Source organism: Amphiura filiformis, chromosome 20, assembly GCF_039555335.1.
Source record: "Amphiura filiformis chromosome 20, Afil_fr2py, whole genome shotgun sequence".
NCBI classification, from domain to species: domain Eukaryota; kingdom Metazoa; phylum Echinodermata; class Ophiuroidea; order Amphilepidida; family Amphiuridae; genus Amphiura; species Amphiura filiformis.
Window position 1 is genome coordinate 30,616,622 of NC_092647.1, and position 24,390 is coordinate 30,641,011.

The 24,390-nt window shown below is 37.6% G+C and overlaps 2 protein-coding genes across 2 annotated transcripts in view; one reads left to right on the forward strand and one right to left on the reverse strand.

Annotated features, from left to right (window-relative positions):
- The window catches only part of LOC140141989 (all trans-polyprenyl-diphosphate synthase PDSS1-like), a 28,884-nt gene extending 6,918 nt beyond the window's left edge, over positions 1 to 21,966 (reverse strand). The window contains exons 1-6 of the mRNA XM_072163889.1: positions 21,795 to 21,966; positions 15,518 to 15,576; positions 14,596 to 14,695; positions 11,931 to 12,064; positions 10,254 to 10,395; positions 8,367 to 8,478 (exon numbers count right to left, since the gene is read on the reverse strand). Coding sequence (XP_072019990.1) covers positions 8,367 to 8,478; positions 10,254 to 10,395; positions 11,931 to 12,064; positions 14,596 to 14,695; positions 15,518 to 15,576; positions 21,795 to 21,965 — 718 coding nt within the window. The 5' untranslated portion in view covers position 21,966. The remainder of the gene's footprint in view (positions 1 to 8,366; positions 8,479 to 10,253; positions 10,396 to 11,930; positions 12,065 to 14,595; positions 14,696 to 15,517; positions 15,577 to 21,794) is intronic.
- On the forward strand, positions 2,842 to 4,757 carry LOC140142954 (zinc finger MYM-type protein 2-like). Its single transcript, XM_072164981.1, is given in 7 exon segments — positions 2,842 to 2,929; positions 4,188 to 4,420; positions 4,423 to 4,482; positions 4,485 to 4,573; positions 4,575 to 4,626; positions 4,629 to 4,669; positions 4,671 to 4,757. Coding segments are annotated over 7 exon segments (585 nt in total). The 5' UTR covers positions 2,842 to 2,906.
- Positions 21,967 to 24,390: the final 2,424 nt, after the last annotated feature.

Sequence of the window (24,390 nt, forward strand, 5' to 3'; positions counted from 1 at the left end):
AGCCTGGTGGTGTTTTAGAGAGAGTGAGTGTATAGTGGAGTATAAGAGAGAGTGAAGGCTTAGTGGGGTATTAGAGAGAGTATGGGTCAGCCTGTTGGTGTTTTAGAGCGTGTGAGTGTCTGGTGGAGTATAAGAGAGAGTGGGGGTCTGGTGGGGCATTAGAGAGAGTATGGGTCAGCCTGATGGTGTTTTAGAGCGAGTGAGTGTCTGGTGGAGTATAAGAGAGAGTCTTGGTCTGGTGGGGTATTAGAGAGAGTGTGGTCCAGTCTGGTGGCGAGTGAGTGTCTGGTGGAGTATAAGAGAGTGATGGTATGGTGGGGTGTTAGAGAGAGTGTGGGCCACGGGCATAGATATTCGTGTTTGGTCAAACACAACTGTGGTTTCTAGTCTTAATTGTTTGGCTAAAAAAGAGGTAGCAAACTCGAGAAAAGAAGACTGAAGAATAATTATGTTTTTTTTATTAGCGTTGTCATTCTCTTATCACATTACGTCATTGGGGAATCCCCCCTCAGTTCTTTGTTATCGACCGTGAATATTCAGTATTGTTGCGCGCAAAAAAATAGGTCTTAGAATTTGATCTTTCACAGTTTAAGTATAGGATAATGGCCAAGGATTAGAACGTGAGTGGCTAAGAATGGCCATGGGCCGAAGGCCCCAGGCCATTCTTAGCCACTCACGTTCTGATCCGCGGCCATTAACCGACTTAATACACACTTATGACGTCGCGCTATTGTTTTACCGCTCCATTATTTTACACGAATGGAGTGTTATAGAAATAGGTTGCTCATTTACAAATTGATCAATTGCTGATTGATGCTGGACAATGCTGTATACGGAAATATTATGCTGCAATAACAATTGATTACGCAGTACCTTAATATACGCTAATAACGGATAAGCTGGCTCACTGTATAGACACGCTCAATGTATATACACATGAATGCAGATGCGAGTGCATACAAGGGTTCAGCATTAAGGGATGGGGTATGAGCGTTTGGACGAAAGTGCGTATTGTGGGACATTAGAGCACACCAGATATATCGAATTGCATTCTGAATATCAAATATATAGGCCTAATGTTGATTTATAGAAATACGCAATGTAATACACATTTAATAAAAAATAATAAAAAATTGATATTTTTGATATTTAACAGTATTCGAAGTAAGCTTTATAAATCTGATGATTTATACTTAAAGTGTATGTAGATGGGATGAAATGCCGACGATCAATTGAAAATGTTGACCTTTCGTATTGAAGATATGGATATTGTCCCAAAACACCAAAACAAATTAGGTATCTTCAATGTGAAAGGTCAAAATTTTCAATTGATCGTCGGCTTTTAGTCCCAGCTATTATATACACTTACAGAATATATCATTAGATTTATAAAATTTACTTGAGGACTGTTATAGCCTATATCAAAATGTGAAAAATACCAAATTTTAATAATTTGTCATAAAATTTGTATTATATCGTAATTGTTAAAAGCGAAAATTATTTGATATCAGAAAGACATTCTGCGTACACAGAATGCAATTCGATATGTCTGATGTGCTCTCATGTCCCACAAAAATACTGTTGAAACGATCAAAACGCTCATTCCAGATCCCTTAATGTAAAATTTATATAGAATTATATGATCCAGGTCCCCGTCCACGTCTTTGTTTCAAATCATTCTCGAGACACGCCCCAGAACATGCAAAATACATGGAATAATACGAGGTCATACAAAAGTTCTACAATATCCATCGTCATCTCTCTGTTATCTTACGTGCCAGGAAATTGAAATTACCTCTGATTCTACTCTTAAATCTTGGTTATAAAATAAAAGTTATTTGATTAAAATCTGATTTTTGGTTGTTAAGATGTCTTGGTTAAATTTTATCTTTGTGAAAATCATTACAGATTTATTTCTGAAAATGATTAAATTGCATTATTTTTGATATTTATCAATATCTAATACTTGCAGCTAGTACAGTTTACTGGGTATCGTGTCTTTTGCACAACCAAACCGATACATGTTCAGAAAAGCCTTCATATGACCTTTTTCAGGTTGTTGACTTCGATAGGATGAGCACTTATTGGTTCAAGTCGTATATATTGGTTTATAAGTTAAAATCAAACAAGTCGTATACACAATTTTTGTATTTTGTAAGTTTAAACAAGCTTTTTAACAAATTGTTCATCTTATTCCCACGTCAAGATGCACCCATTTCTGAATAAGGACGTAATTACGAATTACTCTTAGTCACGTGGTCTAGTCGAAATATATGTAAACAACTAAAATCACATTTCAATCAAATAACTTTCATTTTGTACACTCTAAATTACAAGGATTTAAAAATAAATCCTTAAGGATTGCAATTAGGGACCAATCAATTTTAGATTTAAAATTAATCTTATAGATTTGAATTTTAAATTTGAAAGACTTAATTTTAAATGATGATGATGATGATGATGGAAGAACTTTTGAATGACCCTCGTTTTATTCCATGTAGGCCTATTTTGCATGTTCTTGGGCGTGTCTCGAGAATGATTTGAAATAAAGACGTGGACGCTTTTTGACACATAATTTAAATATCAAAGCAGTCATAGGCCTATATTTTTGAAGCAGAACGCGCTTCTCATTCGACACACCCGCTAGACTCCAGGAATTTTAACATGGACTACTCCGATTCCGATGATTCGTTAGGACTATTTCTAACTCAAAATAGCTTTAGAGATGAAGAAAAATCTCCAATTACACAAAACTTGGCTACGAGTGCAAAAGCAGTTCGAACCTATCGTTTGGACGTTTCAGATGACGGATGATATCTGCGACTGTGGCTCTTGAGGAAGACGAAAGACGCGAAGAAGGGAATAAAGTATCATCGCGGTTTGGAACACCAAAGAGAGATGAGGAAATGAATAATGTCACTCGACGAAGGTAAGAATAAAAAAAGCTCAGATTTTTCTCATTACTCCAGTAAAATTTAACGGGCGAGACATGTTCTATTTCAATATGGTGTCCAAAAACTAGATCAAAAGTGCTAGTGGTAACGGAAATTATGTCATATCCTACACGCCAGAGGCGTAGCGAGCACTTTTTCAGAGGGTGTGCAAAGAGGCGAGACAACTTTGACGAAAATGCTAAGAAATGGGCTAAAAATTACAACAAAAAAAGGCACCCGCTGTTTTGGTTTAAAATAGGTTAAGCTGAATTACATATTTAATTAATGGACTCCAATTAGTGAAATTGAATAACACATAATTGAATGACAGTGTAGAAAGTGTTGCAAATGTGAAAACATGTTAGGTCATAAGATGTAGACACAACTTTATTTCATGACATTTTAAACATGTTTAAAACATAATACAGTTTTCTTGTTTTTGTTTAAACCATGTGTCTAAGTTCCTTGAACACATAATAGTTTTATACCAAAAAAAACCACATTTAACATGTTTAAATGCTCTTTTTATCCTAGGCCTATAAAGGGCTCGGATATTGACTTTTGCCAACTATTTTTGTGGGGCCTGAATTGCATTCTGAATACGAGAAATGTCCTGATGATATCTAATATTGTGGATATTTTAATTGGCAATATAATACAAAGTTTATGGCAAATTATTAAAATTTGTATTTTTCACATTTAACAGTCCTCGAACCTGGGATCCTTTATAGCTGGGATGAAAAGCCGCCATCAATTGGAAAATGTTGACCTTTCGCATTCAAGATGTACATGAAATAAGTGACCTAAAAATGATAGCTGAAACGGCAAATGCATTTTACCCCCTCCCTTGTTTTATATATTTGTTTTAGTCGTAAAAAATCATGACATTTTGAAACAAATTTGGAAGAAAAGTTACTTAAAAGTTACTTAATTCGATACTGTGCAAGGTTGGGTGACCTACCCCTTAAATGAACCCTATAACAATATGGATCAATCTCCAAAGTGAGGGTAAAAATATCTTTTATAAATACAACTTAGCCAACAATTATAAGTTGCTCATATTGTTCTTGCCTTGATTTTCACAGATTAGCACCGAGTACCGAGAAGAAGGTGAAATGGGCTACCGATCTTTTTCGTGAGTGGCAGCTAGAGCGTAACACGAAAGCTGTCTCACGAGTCATCACTGAACATCAGCCCAATAGATGTGGACCTGGATGATATGACAAGGGATGAACTGAATTACTCTCTATCAAGATTCATTTGTGAAGTGAAGAAGGTAAATGGGGAAGACTATCCAGGGGAAACACTCCATGAGCTGGTTATTTGTGTCCAACTACACTTTGATCTAATTGGAAAGCCATTGAAATTCTTAAGTGACCCTGACTTTCTACAGGTCAAAAATACGCTGGATAGCGTTATGCAAGATCGCGCCAAGTTAGGGCTTGGCATACGTGAGAAACAGGCCCAAGTAATTACAGTCCAGGAAGAGGGCGTCTATGGCAGCAGAATGTCCTGGGTTGTTCTAATCCAACCCAGATGCTCAACACTCTATTTATATAATCGGGTTGCATTACCCCTTGCGCGGGGGGCAAGAACATCGTGATCTCAGATGGAAAAACTCTCAAATTCAAATGCTTACAAAGCGAAAATGAAGAAACCTTCCTAAGATATACGGAAGACGCCTCCAAAACAAACATGGCGGCTTAAAACACCGGAAGTTACAACCCAAAGTAGTGGGACGCATATGAAAATAAAAAGGATAGGTCGCGCTGTATAGTCACCATATTCAAGAAATATAAATACCACTGCCCCCCCAGAAGATAAACGGCCAGACGCGCTGTATCTGCGGCCATTAGTTAAGACAAGGGGGGCAGTGTGGTTTACATGCCAACCACTGGGAGGGCATAAGTTGGCAAATATTGTAGCTAATATTTGCAAGCAAGGTGGCCTAGGGGGTATCGTACCAATCATTCGCTCCGCGCAACAGCAGCGTCACGTTTGTATGATCAAGCCATAGATGAACAACTTATATGTGAAGTAACGGGACATAGGTCAAATGCTGTTCGCAATTATAAGCGCCACGACCACCACCCTAAAACGCAAAGTCAACTCGGTTGTTCAGGGTATATCGTTATCTGGAGCATGTGGAGTAGCCCCTAAGAAGCCCGCAACACATGCACCCTCTTGCACTGTTGTCGCGCCCAAGAAGGCTGAGCCCACACCACATAGTGCACCTTCTTGTCCCGCTTCTTGTTGTAGGCCTACATCCACTGTTGTCGCGCCCAAGAAGGCTGAGCCCACACCACATAGTGTACCTTCTTGTCCCGCTTCTTGTTGTACATCCACTGTTGGTGCGCCCAAAACACATAGTGCACCTTCTTGTCCCGCTTCTTGTACGTCCACTATTGTTACCGAGGATAGAGGAGGAGGAAAAAGCATTACATTTACCGTTAATTTGAATCTATAGTTTGATCGTACATACGTGACGCTGCTGTTTTCAAACTGAAACAAAGAGCTAAACACATTATATAAAAGAACAATTGAGAAGACAGAAAGTTCATAATAATTTTCTTTTAGGCAAAGTCCAAAAGGGCTTGCAGCGCGACTTATCCTTTTTGTCAAATGCTAGCTAATTTGACCAAAAAAAAACCCAACACAGTATACAGGTATAATAGTTTTCACGTAAAATGATAAAATTGACATTGCTATAATAGTAGTTTTCACCATACGAGGAAAACAATGAGGCCCTTTTTGATTTTCTTATTTAAGATTATAGAGTTACACAAACAAACTTGAAAGTGATTCATGCTGACTAAATATCTTACTAATCAGCATGAACATTTATTTAAGTATTAAAAACTTAAATTTTAATCTAAAAAGTAACCAAAAATATGGAATGATCCAAGAAGTCAGAAGGGTGGTGGGTTTGAAGCGAATGAATATTTTTATTTGGGCTATGTCGAGACAGGTTGTCGAGATAATCTATGTCATAAACATGCTTTGTAAAATTTCCCCATTGTTTTTTCAGCTGAATTGTGTTAATAATTGAAGACCTGGCGCAAGAAGACCCGTAAGTTCACTTGGCCCCTCAACATGTATACACTCAAGTTGCGTATAGTTTCGTATAGTTTGGTAATGTTTTATACATGTTCAGGGCCCAAAACAAATCTTTCACAACCTTTCATGATGTATTAAACATTATAAAACCCTAAGAAACTGTACGTAAATGTGGTATATAGCCTACATGTTGAGGGGCCAAGTGGACTTACGGTCTTCTTGCGCTCAGGTCTTCAATTTGATCTGAACGTTTGAATCAAAGATTGTTTATTTATGTTGCTTTTTCAATCAAAGTTGATAAGATAATGGGGCAACCATTACTGATTTTGATTCATTATTGTTGATGATTTGAAAAACGATTTCAAAATTAAAATAGTTTTAAATTAAATTAAAGGCACATCAGTACAAATGTTGTTTTGCCAATCAAACAAATTTATTTTTGAGGCCTTACTACCATTTCAGCATTTTTGAGTAAAGAATAATAAGAATTTGGCGCTAATCGTACATTCCCAGCAAACACGCAAGCGTTTTACAGAAATGGTTCAAATGTCGGTTTATTTAAGGTTATAAAAGCGTTTTAATAACATTTGAAAATGTAATGCAAAACATTCTAGCAGAATGCTATTTAACTGTTGACAAAATATGTTTGCCCATTTTACAATAACATTTTCAAAACACGACATTTAAAAGTTAGGCCTATTAGATTTTTCAGTTTGCTGGGTTATGGCTTTAAAGTAGAATAATATTTAACATGTTTGAACTAGTATCTACCTGGCTGTGCAGTAACTGCACTGCAATTTATTATAAATTTATTGTGGTAATATCTGTATGAATGCATTATAGGTCTACTGGACCAGATGAAAGTTGATTCTTGAAATGTAAACCTATTATTGAAAATGTTAACATAAAAATGTTAAATTAAAATATTAAGTTAAAACTTTGAAAAATGTTATGTTATGAAAATGGAACCAAATGTGTGTAATATTGATATATCTATTAAATATTGATGTTTGATCAATGAATATTCAACTGTCAAACTGTAACTTTGTGATGCATTGTAAATTTACGTTTAATTTATTGTATTAATGAAAATCTCGTTCAGTATCATTGTTTTGCATGAATGAAGTGATGATAAACAATACTGCACTTTTCGCAAAGACGTTTTACTATGTTTACTTGCCTTTCTAATGTGCAATTGTTATTAATCGCTACATTAAGTAAATGCGGTACTTTTCCCTGAAAAGTATTTGCTTTTCAGTGAAAAGATAAAGGCATTTACGAATGGCGTGTTATTGTCATCATCGCTCCATTCGTGTAAAATAATGGAGCGGTAAAACAATAGCGCGACGTCATAGGTGTGTATTAATTTCAGTTAATATTCGTTTCAATAAATAATAACAACATTTAACAACATAATATTATAATCATGAAATCTTTCTAATCTTCTGAAGCACTCTGCCGCGGATCCAAGTTGATTTCTATTTATTTCTGACGCACAGCTGGATTCATCCGCTGTTGTTGTTGTTGATGTTATTTAATGACTTTTACTCGGGTCATAAATCATAACTCATGTTAAATATTTAGCATCAATTATGTATAATGCATTACGAATATTTTTCTGCCATTTTCTATTAGCAAGTGAGTCAAATATTTGTATGTGATTAGGCCTATATGAATTTTTGCGAACGGAATAGTAAATATAAACAAGCTAGCTCATTGATGATGCAGAGGTCAATTTCGCGACTAAACTTCCGTTTTCTTCCCTGTATGCGCATTCAATCGGAACAGAGTGAGTTTTATTGGAGTCCGCGGTGAAAAGCGTCCCGCTATTTTCCTTCCTCAAGAAGGAAAACGTTACCGGTAAACTCTCACCACTATTTACCAGTAAATAGTGGGGAAGGTCAGTTTCTATTGAGCAGAATCCTCTTACCGTCTTTTTACCGGTAAATGGTCCCAATAGAAACACGCCTTTAGTTGCACTTGTTGGAATCTTTTCGCCAAGCTTGTATAGGCCAATTTGTCAAAAACTGGACCATCGTGTAATCTTGTAGCTTTACTTTTTCAGGTCACATTGGATTCAATGGGGTATCATAATGTGCAGGATTAGATCAATTTACCCAAATATAGTTCAGTTTTAAAATTAGGATTTTATTCCAAGTGATAGGATACTTTTTTGGTACAGCAGTATATCTTTATCTTATTGCCTTTCAAGTTGCATCCTTTTACCATGTAAGGGTCATTAAAAAGTTAACCTACATGTATCCTGCACATTATGACACCCTATGGCAAAAGTAACCTGTTAATGCATTAAACATAAGATACACCCTTTTTATCATATTAAGGCTTGTACTTCAAGTAGCCTTATACCATACATACCTCTAACAAGGTCTTCAATAACTTGTGATAGCACCAGTACAACTTCTTCATTACCTATCCTAGCTAACATCTGTGAAGATACTGATAGTACAAAATCGCCTCCTAGAATTGCCTACAAATGCAAATGAAGAAAGGTGCACTGGTTAGGGATGAATTCAAAACTCGACCGGTGGTTCCATCTGGTTCCGTTCAGTCAGCATTGTTTAGAACAATAGCAACCAGACGGAACCGGCGGTCAACCGGCGGTCGAGTTTTGATTTCATCCCTTAGTTTACCCACAAACAACATTGTAATCAGTATTTCGAAGAAGTGTAATTATAATTATGTTAATTTATTAAAGGATGAAAATTACTGAGACCATTTCAATCATATATATAACTCTGTCCACAAAACATCAAAATTACTTGAAATCTAAATATTGTACTCAAGTTTTTAAGTTATTGAACATTTTTAATTATTTTTAAATCCAAACTTGATTGTTTGGATTGCGTGAATGCTGCTATGATGTGTTAGTTATTAACAACTAAAATCAACACATGTCCCTCCAATGACCATATCCAGGGTAGCGTTAACCCCGATCGGGGTGAATGACCCCTAAACTTAAAAATATTAATTTTCACCCTCCATATATTGGAGATGTGCAAGCTCGGGGGTGAACTCTGACCCTCTACTTTTGGACCTTACTCCTACCCCTGACTACACTGCAAAATATTTTTCACCCCCGAGATTTAATTTTTACCCCATGTATTTCGATTTTCTGCAAGCTTGGGAGTGAAAACCACAGGAAAACAACCCCCGACTTTCGGGCCTTAATGCTACCCCTGACCATATCCTACCCAGGAAAATATGTATGCGGTGTCACTGGAACTGGAACTTAATAATGCAAAGCATGATATTTTGGGGGAATTAAAATTCTGCATTTTGGAAAGAACCAATGTTTCTGAGACATGAAAGTTTCACAAATTTGTGCAGGAAGTAAAATATTTGTGTGCATGAAAATTTCCCGAATCAACTGCACTTACGAAATTTGTGAAATTTTCATGCATGTGAACATTTCATGCTTTACAGAAATATATACACCATTGACTTATCACTAAAATAGGTGAGAAGGAGAAATAGGAAGAGCAGGGGAGATAAAAGTAGAGGAAGAGAAAGTAGAGAAGAGGCAAGAGGAGATTGATTTGGAGCCGATGATGTGGAGGAGAACGGAGTGTGAAAGGTGGAAGTTGTTGCTTTGGTGACAGGTTGCGTAAACCTTTTTCTGACTCCAAATCAGAGGAGATGAATGTGTATGAAGTGAAAGGATGTTAAGGAAGAAGGAGTGCGGCAGATGGCAGTGGTGACTTTGGTGACAGGTTGTTACCTTCTTTCAACCCCACATTTGAGGAGATGGATGTTGAGTGAGACGATGTGGTGGAGGAGGAGGGAGTGCGGCATATGGCAGTGGTCACTTTGGCGGCAGGTTGTTACCTTCTTTCAACCCCACATTTGAGGAGATGGATGTTGAGTGAGACGATGTGGTGGAGGAGGAGGGAGTGCGGCATATGGCAGTGGTCACTTTGGTGGCAGGTTGTTACCTTCTTTCGACCCCACATTTGAGGAGATGGATGTTGAGTGAGACGATGTGGTGGAGGAGGAGGGAGTGCGGCATATGGCAGTGGTCACTTTGGTGGCAGGTTGTTACCTTCTTTCGACCCCACATCTGAGGAGACGGATGTTGAGTGAGAGGATGTGGAGGAGGAGGGAGTGTGGGTGATGGCAATGGTCACTTCGGCGACAGGTTGTTACGGTACCTTTTCTGACCCCACATCTGAGGAGATGGCCGAAGATGTGGAGGAGGAAGGAACGTGGGAGATGGCAATGGTCACTTTGATGGCAGGTTGTTACCTTTTTCTGACCCCACATCTCGTTGATTGCTACTTTATTTCTTCTGGTATCAGCTGCATCTATGACATCATCATGCATAAGACTAGCTGTATGGATCATCTCTGCTATTAATGATACCCTGTGCTGGGATGATAACAGGTTACTGAAAATAGAAAAAACAATTCAAATTTAGAGAATAAAAGATAGAAATGTTTGCTGACAAAAAATTAGAAACCAGTCAAATTTAGCACATATAAACTAAACCACATGCACTGTTTAAGAAAGTAATCTAAAATTTCATTCTTAAAGAGGAAGAATTGTTGACCAGGCCAACTCTGGCCATGAAGGTAGCCAACATCTGCTTTTGCGCAGTATCAAGTACCAGCAATTAGGCCAAAAATATTGTTGTGTTGCCCTCAAGTGGGAAAAATGGGAAAGTTGGGTCGGTCGGTCAGTCAGATTTTTTTTCTTTTAATCTTCAGTTTTTAAAAATTCCCTCAAATTTTAAATAATGCTTCTTCAATTATGGGACATTTGTCAATTTTGACTTCTGGATACTTGTTAGACATGTTAGATAATCAATTAAGACTAGTCTTTCAATAAAATATTAATTTTAAGTGAAAAACATTGATTTTTTGAACAAATCTGTAAAATCATCATTCAAAAAAAAATGCGACCCTGATTTTTCAGGACTTAGGGTCGGTCAAGGGCAACAAAACCATTTTTTTCGGCCTTACTAAATATACTAGGATTTAGGCAGGTGACCTTATCCTTACATATCACAATGTTCTTCTACACTAGTCTGGACCTTGTCCATTTGGACACTCAAAATATCTGGTTTTGCCATAAAATGTTGAGCGGCTGTAACACTTTATGAACACAGTACATTCAGATGTGTTAGTTCCTCTTTAAGAACCTGCTAGTGTGTAAAATACTTAATATAGTAAAATGATGACACATATGCGCACCTTTGCTTCAATATATTGACTACAATACATGAGATGTACATTAGTAATGATCTATTTCAATCATTTAAAGCCATATTATAACATTTTCAAACAAAATAGTTTAGCATTTATTTGCCATAAATGTTAGCTTTTACTGTCAGATATATCCCTTTTATTTTTGAGCCGAACAACTACGGCAAAGCAAAGAAAATTGGAATTTACTACCAGCGCACATAAATGCCAATACGTACCACTCCTTCGGTCATGTTGTGGTACGATCCTTTGTTGTGTATATCACCGTGGCACGCCGTGTACGTACTGTGTGTTATGAACATCGTGTATGCGTTCGATTAATAATTCCATCGTAATAATAAAGTTCTGGTGTTTTATTCAAAATCTCAGATTTTGACAAAACTACAGCACCTAGAGTCTCGATTTTTGCAGGGTATATTGGTTTAATAAAGTACAATTTAATCGTTTAAAAAAAGGAATTTTAAAAATTCAGTGAGGGCGTCTTCCTCAGCAAATGTTATAATATGGCTTCAATCACAAAAATCCAGTTTAGCTACTTGGTGACAGAATTATGACTGATACTTCAACATTTTGTTCATTCAGTACCCAACACTTAATTATCTTCTTTTTTTAATTGTATAATTCCCAAAAATCTTGTATTTTCTTCAACAGCAACTGTAGGCCATACCTACCATTCAATTCACTGCTATTCACAACATTTTTTTCTCTCTTTCCTTACCCATTGTTAACATTATTATGTATATTGCATGCCCTAGCCATCAGCAGAACCACCATGGGACGGAATGCTTTTCCTTTGCCATCAAAGTAGTACTGGGACACTTCTTGAAGCTCTTTGTTATCACATTGTAGTTCCTGAAAGATGAAAAGAAACTTGGGTTGTATTATTTACTTTCAAAATGAAATCTAATGAGGGTTTCTGACAATGGCCTAGTTTGACAAAATAAGAGATCATGATGAACTTCAACATTTAAGTACATTAGTACGACGTGGGAGTTGACAAATAGTTGTCAAAATCCATATGTGCAGGCCTCAAATTTTTATTTATTATTTTTTTTGGACAGCCATTTTCAAGGCCACTGGGCAAAGACAAAGAAGGGCACCAAGGCCAACAAAATGATGAAGAATGACTTGAAAGACAAAGATCTGGAGCAGCAAGGTCAAAACTGAAATAGGGCAAGTAATGGCCTTGGTGGCCTCCCTGAAATTTGAGCCCTGTACATTGCTCTTTAGTGACATGACCAAAGCATGTGTGACCAGACCTCCGATTATAGCCTTGGCGTGCATATATTTTCAACAGTGGGGCCACTAGTCCGCAGGTGTCAATTTCCCCAACTGCTCACAAAACTTTCCAACAGAAATATTTCTTGATGACTTTAATTGTAAATTGTTGAGCTCAAATCTGTTGCATTAGGATACGGTACTCAAGAATCAAAAAGTGGGGGCAGCTAGGGGAGACTCAAAAGGATTTTCTGTTTTATTTTTCAACTAATCAACTTACAAAATTGTATTACAACATCGCATTCAAGCAGCATTACACATTTACCACATTCAACATTTATATGATGTATGGTAGCCCAACAAATTTCGGTGCATTTCATTTGACAAATGTGGAAGCCGTGCCCCTTCCCCTGCTCTCAACTTGGCACACCACTAGCTGTATCGCATTGCAATTTGTACTGCAAATTGGGCCATTGCAATACAATTTATTTTTAAGTGGGGTACACATTTGCGACACAACTTTTTTAAACCCAATGCATTCTGTCTTCATACTGCCATTTTCAAACTACACTGCACTTCGACTTCAAACTTAACAATGTAGCGACATACATTTTTTGTAAGTTGGAAGAATTGTTTTAAGGCTTGTCTATCTGTGAATAGGCTAGTCCAGTTTTTGTAAGTTGGAAGAATTGTTTTAAGGCTTGTCTATCTGTGAATAGGCTAGTCCAGTTGAAATCCATACACCCCCTATGGAAGACATGACCTTAATCTCCCACACAGGGAGTGTGAATTTCAAATGGGGTTACCTGAATGGGCAACTCCATAGAAATCTACACCTCCTGTATGGAAGATTAAGGTCACGTCTTCTATAGAAGTGTATGGATTTCAACTGGAACTAGAAGGCTATATATTTGTACACAAATACGGCTATACCCGCATGTTATCGGTGTACCCAAACTTACAGTCCTTATTTGCTGAGGACTTAATATAAAGAAATTGTAAAAAGTCGCCCAATTGGGCAGAAAATGTGTAAAAAGTGAAAGTCCAAGTCACAAGCTTTAATTGAATGTAGGTTTCACTGTCGTAAATTGTAAAAAGTCCCCTCCCAGGGGAGTCGTCTCTCTTACTCTCCATAGGTTGCTGTTGTCAGTATCTCTTACTCACAGTGAGGCTATGTAATATGATTAGGGGAAACTATTCCAGAGGGAGTATGTAAATTAAATGGAACAGCCATTTCAGAGGGAGTATGTAAATTATATGGAACAGCCTTTTTTGGGGCCATTTCAGAGGGAGTATGTAAATTAAATGGAACAGCCAATGGGTATGTAATTTAACTGGAACAGCCTTAACGCTTCACGCTGGTATTTCCAATTATGATATAATACGATCATATGTTAAAGTATGATTCTCAAGTGCTATCAGTAGACTCAAGCTGGGCATTGTAGCTTATTGTAGGGGGTTATATATACATATGACAATATAATACTAAAAGACCTCTTTGTGTACCAAATCTGAACCCTGTAGCTACTTTATTTGCTGAGAAACGGCCGGCCCTTTGTTTTAACATTAGGGCCCTGGGGCCCCAGCCTTGTACATCTGGGGCCAAAATGGGCAAAAGGCACATCTACAACTTAGGGCCCATACATATGACACATATGAGCCCTAGTGATCTTGTACTTTTAGAGCTAGCCTTGTCAATCTGTTGCCCCTTATTTTTAACATTTGTTGCCCTGGGGCCCATAATATATAACATATGGGGCTCATGTATACTTGTAAATATAGAGTACCCCTGGGGCTATCAGTGCACCAACACACGGCCCTGAGGCTGCTTCATTTGATGAGAAACGGCATGGTTTGTGTTTTTACATTTGGGCCCCTGGGGCCCGTGACCTTTGACCTCTGGGGCCAAGATGGGCAAAAGGCACTTTACTGGGTAGGGCCCATAAGTGTACCACATATGGGCCCTGGGGCCCTTGTAGTTTTAGCGCTAGCCTTGACAGAATGATGTGTTTGATAGGAGAAGGAGGAGGAGGAGGAGAATAAGGAGAAGGAGAAGAAACCACAGGATGGCAATATACCCGTTCATGCTTCGCATGCGGGTATAATAGTCCATTATGTAGGATGCTTGAATAGACAAACAATCAATGTACTTGGATGTTACTTACCTTAATAATATCTTGATGTAGTGTTGCCAACTCTACACGAGTCAAATCTTCAGGGCTACAGGTTTCCTTTGGAAATGAACGAGTATCTGTTGATAGAGGCCTGTGTGGATAATACAATGGGAGAAAATTAAAAGGTTTAAAAAAAGTTTGTTCATAAACATTGGTATACTGAGGGGTATTTGATCTCCCCCCACACACACACACATTTTATTCCTTTGACACTATAGTCTGAAGATCGACTTGCGTGGTGGGTGGGGTAGACAATAGTCCTTACTGCAGTTACTGTGGTCCTGTGATGTTGGTGGACTCTAGGCTCGCATTGCTCGCATGTCTTGCTTGCCTTTGGCAGGGATAGTGGTCCTACTTCCAAGTAGCAGCTTATGGTGGGATTGGTGACTTTTGTGTGTGATACTCGGAGTGGTATTGCTAGTATTTTTGTAGAATGGTCTAACCAGGGATTGGCCTTACTAGACATTTTCTTTACTAGTCACCTGCTTGGGTTTATTTTACTCAGGGGGCCCTGGACCTTCTATGGCATTGGGCAGGCTCTGATCAAGAGCTAAAAAATCTTGCTAATTTGCCTACTATTGGATAAATATATTTTAATAATTTGAGCGAAAATCACGCTGGGCTCATGTGATTTTGAGTTCTGTTACAGTGCATATTTATATTAAGCAACTCGTCCCTATACATTTGAACAGGAGCCAACCATTGTTAACCGGTATTCAATCCATAATATTTTAATTACAAAATTGTATATCAGGCGAGCAAAAGTTCACAAAAGCTCATTTGCAAGTTAGTACATGTAGGTCCATGGTTTAAATGTGAAAAGTCTTGTGTGTGTCCAAGTTTGCAAGCATACACCAATACACCCCAAACCCCCACACACATTTCATCATGTTCTGAACATTTTTAGAATTACCTGTTATTTTGGCTCAATGGCATTCCTCCATAGGCTGAGAACTGGTATGGTACATGTATCTTCAAAAATGGGAGGAAAAAAGGAAAGAAGAAGTTATTTTATATAGGCCTCAAGAGAACAAAACAATGAACAATTACATCAACTGACATTAAAATACAAGTCTTGTGTTTTCTATGAAGTACTTGTAAAACTAAAATTATGCACCATTTACATTGGGTCCATATTCGATATTGATTTTTAGTTTCCAATTGATCTGGTGCCTCAAGATAAATGTTTCCATTCGAAATCTTGATGCCAAATTGGACAAAAGAAGCACATGGTCCTACTTCACAGTTTTTTAATCCCCTATTCATGTTGCGTGAATCACTCTATTGTGGACCATCCTTTTTGATACATCTTAATCTTCATTGGGTTACACGGCAACAGAACAAAATTGGTTCCATGACACCGCGGGGTGCAGACAAGCAAATTACTTGCTTAGGGATGCTTTAAATTTCTCCAAGGTTGGTTGCGTGGTGGAAACCAGGGGTAGTCTATTCCAATCACGAATAGTTCTAGGAAAGAAGGAGTTCTGATATATATCTGACAGTTGTTTCAATAACTTTATGCATCTGCGGTGAGGTGCCTACTGGAATGATTGGTATCCCTCTGTTGAAGTTTGGTGAATGTGTTGGGAGATTCTCCCTTGTGGACGAAGTAAAATTGACATATTCTGGCTGTTTTTCTTCTCTCAAATAAACTTTCCCACTCCAGCTCTTGAATCATTTTGAGTACATATACTTGAGTATTTGGACAAGCGGAACAGTTTTGACAGGCCTTTTGTCTAAATTGTACCTCTCTGTTTGTAAACAAATGAGGAGGTCGAAATTGTCCGCGAATACAAAACTTAAGTCAGCGTTAAATAGTACGGCACTAGATACGCACCTGTACTTGACCAATGGCATGCTGAAAAACAACCATTTTTAATTTATCTTTTGGTCGTTATATGACTATCATTTGAGGACTGAGTTTTTACCATACATCTTCCGAGGTGCAGTTTCAGACAATAGCTTGGGATTATTGGGGCAGAGGTTATCTATTGAATCCTTTCATGACCACTGAAGCATAGTCAAGTCTGCCAAGGACACTCGGCATGAATTGAAAGACCACTCACTTTCGACAAAAGAATGCATGCATGTGAAAGGTCATACGACACCAAGTGGTGTTTGTTATGACACCAATTTGGTGTTTGTTATGCACCTCGAAATATGTACCTTAAAGTCTGTGTCTGCGTAGACTGGCTTACTAGCCTGTATCACGTTTCAGGGAAAGAACGTCTGTAGTACATACATTTGTACCTGTTTTTAATGACGTTGCAACAACGTTTCTATTGTCAGCAATAACACCTTGCAGTCATATTTTTGAGTTTGTATGGTGGACGTTCGTACACATTATAAATAAATGAAATCAGAATATCCTGAAAGGAATTTAGGTAACGAATTGAACGACACTGACCTCGCAGCAGCTAATGTTTTCATGTAAACATGGCAAATGAATGACGTCAATAGACATTTTTAGCCTACGTTTCGTATCCTACTATCGGATCGTTGAAACAAGAAAATCTCATTCCCCGGCCTCATTCACGAATTCACTCACCTTCCTACACCACCAGTTGAAATAAAACTCAAAACATCCCGTGTTATTCCTCAAAACTACATGCACCTTCATTAATACAAAATTGAAATCCTAGTAGAAATCCGTTATCGAAAATTGTTTGATATAAAACGTCAACAAAAGTAATTTTTCTGAAGATTAGATACCACGTTGCAAAATGGCGGATCGCAGTCGCATCCACAGTGTACTCAGGTCACGGTCTGACTACGTGACGAACACTCAGGGTCAGAGGACAGCGCAACCTGTCTGCTGCCATGCCGTAATATATGGTCATTTTCACAGTAAAGGGTGTAACTTTTGATTTTTAGGGTCAAAATTTCAAACCACTTAAATATGTTTCTGTTTACTGAAATCATGCATAGAAGCAACTTAAATTCCAGTAAAATAATGTTTCAAGGCTTAAACCTTTTGATTTCTAATAAAAAAATTGACATTTCCATAACATTTTGGTTAAAATCTAAGAAAAATGTATTTTACATAAGCTCAGAAAATTATGACATGAAAGCTGGAATACATGTGAAATTCCATTCCAAAGTAAGTCAACAGATATAAGTTACATTTTATACCATGTTTTGCTATGTTTGTAATTGCAGTTTTGAAAATTTTTTACATAAAGTGTCATTTACAATGGAAATTTCCCAACCTTAAACATATTTTTTAAGTTTTAATTGGGTTCGCAAAATAATTTGAATGTCTAACTTCATGTACAAATACTACTTAATAAAAGGAACCTCCCAGCCAAGTTTCACAGAAATTGGAGTTATTTTTAGAATTGGCAATTCAAGCGATTTGTGTTTCGGAGGCTTCAGTTAACAACACAGGTGATCATAAAAGTAAAATATTTGGCTAACTACTGCAAGTTGACATGAAAAAATAGGTAAAAAATATCACAATTACCAATTTTCATGCTTTGCTTCTAAGTATTGAATTTCAGTTGTGACAAAAATTAAATTATCACAGCAAGTCATTTTTTTGTTTCGTTGTCTTCATGTTAACAATGGCTAAACATTGCAGAAGTAGTTTTTTTGAAAACAACACTGTTGGGATCATCTAAGCTGTTATTTTCTTGTGTGTATTGAATCAATGTTTCTATGCGGCAGATATTGTAGATTTATAACATGTTAACTTTTTACCCATTTGTTAAGTATATGGTGTTTTTTGCATGTGAAGCCTCCGAAACAGGCTTTTTGGGTATCAGTATATTTTTCAAACATTAACCATAATATCAAAAAATTTTTAAATTTATGACATTCTGCACATACCAAGTAACAATTACAATGCAGATATCAGTATGAAACACTAATCTAAATATGCATAGATGATAATTAATCTTATTGTTGTTTCGGAGGCTTCATTTGTTTCGGAGGCTTCAATTGTTAACGGAAAGTTTGTATTGGGTCCCATTTTCAAACGGTGATATATATCTCCACGATTTAAAAACAAGTGACTTGAGGATCTACTTTGCTACATTTTGATAAATAGATTGGATGAGCTCTTTTATTTATATTTGCCCAAGCTTGCTGAACAGTTTGTTTCGGAGGCTTCAAAAAGTTAACGGAAAAAGGGTCTTTGAAGTCAAGATTTTATAAAAATCTTAAAAGCTTGCAAATCAACTAATTTTTGTTACCCATTTCAAGTTAAGATATCAACTGTTATGAATCAAGAAGAAGTGAAGAAATAACCAAGAATTATGAACCAAAGCTATACCCACAAAGTTTGTTAACAATTGTTAACGAAAAATGAAGCTTCCGAAACGACAAATATCGAAGAAAAAAAAAAAAAAATACAGGGCTGTTCACAATTAAATCTAATGTGGCAGTGTTTACTGAACATATGACCATACTTTCAGGATAAGAAAAATTATCCATGAACTAACTGAAGAAAACACAGGGTTTTACAAAAATGTTACTGTTTTTTATAGTTTTTCAAAATGGCAATACTAAGTACATTTAAGCCTGCTAAAACTGAACGCACTAACTACCAAAGATGACTATGCTACCCAAGGTAGCTGCTAACTAGATGACTTATGTGGCCAAAAATCATGGAATTCTGTGGCTTTATTAGAACACTACGGATCAAAATGTTAAAAATCCAAAGTTACACCCTTTACCGTGAAAATGACCATATGCGTGACGTGTGCACAACAACAGCCTCTTATGCAGGTAAGAGCTCACGCTGTCCTCACTTTAGCGATTAGGATCGACGAGCGTCAGGCCGACACAATCTGGTTGTATGTAGGAGACTATCATCGTGATGCCCACGTTGGAAACATTGGATTACGGAAGAAATATTCATATCAGGTGTTATTCAGGACTGAAGCAATGCGGCCATTTCTATGTTTGTACCGGGCAAGTATCGGACATTTTTCAACACGGAGCTAGCGGAAATTACAACAAATTCGTCCAAAGGTAAGCAAAGGGTTGGGGATCGCATTTTTAACTTTGACTAAACTGTTTCGGAGTTAAGGCACACTAAAAGTAGACCATTTCGGTTGTTCGAAAATTTCTAACTTTGGTATGAACAACCGATAGCTTGTGATACAAAAGTTAGAACGTGGAAGTATACGTGCTCATGTAACGTACCTTGTTTGGCACATGTACACGGTTGCCATCCAGGGCCCAATATCATGCATATGAATAAAAACTTCTTCCTCAAGTTAATTATTGTCTCAAAAATATGAGGATATTGTTATTGAAATATTAGTGACACATGTGCTATATTCCTTCATCAATTCACCTTGACGATACTCACGAAAAAACATCATTTTTGTCAATTTTTCTCGAGTGATCGCCAGACATCACACAGTCCCCATTGTAAATAGGTGATCGACACATGTAGTGCTGGGCTCACATGTTCAAGAACCGGAAGGGTATCACCATCAGTTTGCAATGACAAGTCAACCTTTGCAAATCGGAACTTCGGAAGATGAATTGATTTGCCCAGCACTGGATTTTCTCAAATCTTTAATCACCGACGCAGTTGGCAGTTGTCAAAACAACTATGATCAAGCAAGGTTGCCGAATTAAACGGACTCATTATATGGTCGGAATTTATACTTCAGCGCCTGTGTTTCGGTTAAAAGTAAGCATACACTTCAGCTAAGATACATAAATGTTAGCGAAGCTAAATTGAAGCCAAATTGGACAATCTAAAAAATTGTTTTCATGCGTTTTAAAACTGAAGACGCTACGCCGACTGGCCGTGGTATACCAGCAATCTCTATCTTCTATCCACACATTAACCATCGTGTCGTCGTGGATAGTAGTCCTGCCAGCAAGACTTCAGTCTTTATCATAAACATAATGACATATACGGACCTGAAGTCTTGCAGCGGTACATAGGGATGCACTGTACGTTTAAGAAATCCAAACTTCAAGCATCAAGAAATATACCTTGTATTTGTCAGTTTTACCTCAGAGATGCTGTAGACCCTCTCTACACAGTGTAGAAACATCACAAGTAGAATGCTGCTCAATATGATAAATCCAAATCATGAAAATCAAGACATTTTTCAGAGCAATATTTTGACCACTTTTGCACTAAGTAAATTACTGAATACTCCCATGAAGATTGCAGGTTTTGCCAACTTTGAATTCACCCAAAAGATGAGATCAATGTAGATCAATCACCTCAACTTTGTGAGTATAGACTAGTACAGTTGGATTAAAATCATCCAGGCACACCCAAACCCTGGTACAATGGGATTAAAATCATCAGTGCATGCTCAAACTGTCCTTGAGAGAGTTCCTCAGCTACATCCTTAGAGCCCAAAAGGAGCCCACATATTGTGATGTTTCTTATTTGTGCAAAAGATAAGAATAGAGTGCCCTGTAACTCTAGGTACGACGAGTTACAGTTACTGGAACTACGTGGATAGTAGATAGATTTCTCGATCAACATTTCGGGGCTGTATTTGGTGTACATGTGACGTTTTGAACAGAGTAAAAAACGACCATTTATTCGCTATTGCTGATATATACTCGCCGAATCATGTAGCAATACTAGTCACGATTATCGCACTTTCAGTTTCCCACGCGTTTGAACGGGAATTGGATTGCGAACTTTTTCGATGTCTAGTGAGCAAATTTTTTAATATTTTGAGAAAATGATGTCAAATTTTCTATTCTGTATTGTTTGGTAATAATGTCTTTTGCCAATAGTATGTTTAAAGTTGTAATTTTGTGTTTTTGATCGCAAAGATCGGATATTTTCGCTCCTCGATTCAATTCTGAACCCTTTCAAGGGTGCCGATTTCGCAGAACTTTGACGATAATTTTGCCTTTTTGGACACTAAAATGCGTTCGATCCTTAATTTTGTTTCAACCGAGTCTTAAATTAGCCAGCACAATACGGTTGGTACCACTTTTATATACATTGATGAAATTTTAAAGATTTTTTTCAAGTTTCTAACCGGCGCAAATCGTTAAGTGTGTATTTCCCATTGACATCCAAAATGGCGTAAGCCAGTCCTCAATATACATAGGTACGGCGTATATAGGACTGGCAAGCGAGTCTAAGCAATACCAAGGACAAGGTATTGCTACATGAGATCAGGTATAGTGTCTGCGTACAATCATGACAATGTCAATGATGCGTAAATAACGAGCCTACGTTTTAAGCTTACCTGTTTTCTATTATGGCATTGGCAACCACAACACACGTTTGACGCTCTACTAGTATTAGCAATCAAAAAACTTGACAGTTTTCTGGAGGGTTGGATTTGTGGCAGTTTTATCAGAACACCAGAAAAACGACAGAAACCCACAAGCTTACACAACTTCATGTAGGCCGCCATATTGAATCTAAAATTTACGCCCAATTGGGTGCGCAATTAATATTTGGGCGCCAAATGATTTTATTTTACGGTAGGGGTACCACGCTTGTATGGTCTTGGGTATAATAAAGTGTGTCAACTCTGTATGGTGAGATTATTAACCAAGCCCGGCAACCAAGATCCATGTGTTTGCAGTAAATGTTAATTCAGTGCATTGGAATGCATCTAAGAACTGTTTAAAGTATTCATTCGTACTTTGCCCCCCCCACCGGGCCGGCCAAAAAATCTTTGGTACATGCCAAATTTTTTGGATCCCAATTTGCAAACCTTAATTATACATGTTGCTGGGACATGTTGCGAGCACATCGAGCAGGAAAATTTGCATATTTAAGCGTTTCCGTACTTTCCTAAGCCTTTTTAGAGCGTTAAAAGGTACCCCAAGAATGTGTGCCAAAAAACCCTTGCCCCCCCCCCCCCCCTTCTCAGCTTAAAAAATAGTTATAATACAGCCTTATACAGGGTGTTGACACTGTGCAGTATAGCACCATGCACCTGCTTGTTTGACCCCTTGATCAGGGGCGTTAGGCAGTACATGATGCAGTCATGTCTACAGTAGAATTCATCTCGACCTTTGCAGGACTTAACCCCATTAAAAGCTATTAAACCAAGATAACACTCATTGAAACAGCTCAACTGATTAAATCGGATCTTCTCTGGCTGTGCACATGTGACTGTTTTCATGTGCGATATCGCAATAAAGTTTGCGTATTATAGTTTCAGTTGGGTAACCGATTATAAAGGAAACGAAAGGAAACAATGGTATGTGTACTTTTGTTCACGAAATGAGACAAAGACCTGCTTTTTGTTAACCAGCATTCTTCAAAATGAGCAACATAATGATTGAATAATTTCTTCATATTTTTGGTGTTATCTGTCGTTTACATATCCTTCCTAAAACACAAAAGTGCGACCCTCTCCAAACATCTAAATTATCTAAAAATTTAGGACTAAAAATTTATTTTCTAGAACCTATTTAGAATAATTTAAATGTAGCTTTTACTGTTTTTTTTTGTGGCATCCTTCAGATGCAGAAGTGAGCGGTCCGATACCAATATTTTCGGTCAAATCTCCATTCAATTAACACGGGGAGTTGGCTAGCTATGCCTTGCCCTCACTCATATTTTACAAAAGTGCGACCATTTCTGAACATCTAACCTAGCTGTAATTTTAGGTCATGTTAGAGAAATATATTTGCTAGAAGTTTTGGAGAATAAATAAAATATTGGCTGGTTATTTTTCACACAGTGATGTTAACTAGGCAAGTGTCCATTCTCCCAACATACATCATTTGTAGAGGTCACGCGACAATGGTGAGAGCACTGTGTATTGTGTATAGGAAAACGGACAGTAACTGCAGTATGACGGTACCAAACCAGAACCCCTGAGAGAACCAGAAATTGAACTGAATATTGAAATGATTTTGGGCGATTTTTATTTCAATGCATTGCGGAATTAAATTGGAATAAAAATGATTTGTCTTGGGCATGAATTTAAAAAAATGGTAGGGGCCTATTGGAAACCGTGAGCAATGAAGAATTGAATTGGATTGGAATTGAAATAATTTTGAGTGATAAAGAATGAAGTGGAATTGAAATAAAATTCAGCTTTGATTTCAATTCAGCTATTTCGGTCTAGTGACGGTAGACCTATTTATGTAGGCCTATTTAGGGTCTATGTTGAAATGCGCGTGAAGCGCGCTCGGGAGCGCGCTAAATTGTTTGACTTTTTACGCTTGGAGGGGTACAGAATCGGCTGAAATAGCTGATTTCTCAACTAGGGCCCATGATGTTTCGGGCTACAACCATGATGGCATGATCCAGCCAGGCCAGGCTTCCACAAATCGATGCCACCACTGATTTACCGTCACCACCTATGTCAGTCGTGGGCCTAAATACTAATACTACTTTTAGACCTGAGAAGCCCCACTTGGTCAGTTCTACACAGAAGAACTAACAATACACCTGTTACTTTGATGACAGACAAAACTGAATTTACATGGATACATTTTAACCTTGACTAATTCCCCAAGGAACTTGACCCAAAAGTGAGGCTTTCACTTTAGGTTTGAGGCCTAAAGCTTGTCTCAAGTTGGCCTATCTACCGTAGGCCTACCATCTTGCAGGCCTATTTTTGGACAAACAAGTAGAGATCACTTGTGAGCTCTTTTATGATATTAACATCATCAGCAAAATCAATGTCCCACACATCCATGTATTAATAAAGCCCTGGGTCTATCAGCCAGTCATTTCTAAGTTCCCAAAAATTACAGGGAGTTGCTCCCCTAATATATTAGCAGACGACGTACGCCCAATATTTTTGATGATATTAAATATCTTTTAGTGTACAGAAGTTATGCTAGTCATAAAAATTAGCCATACGTTAACTG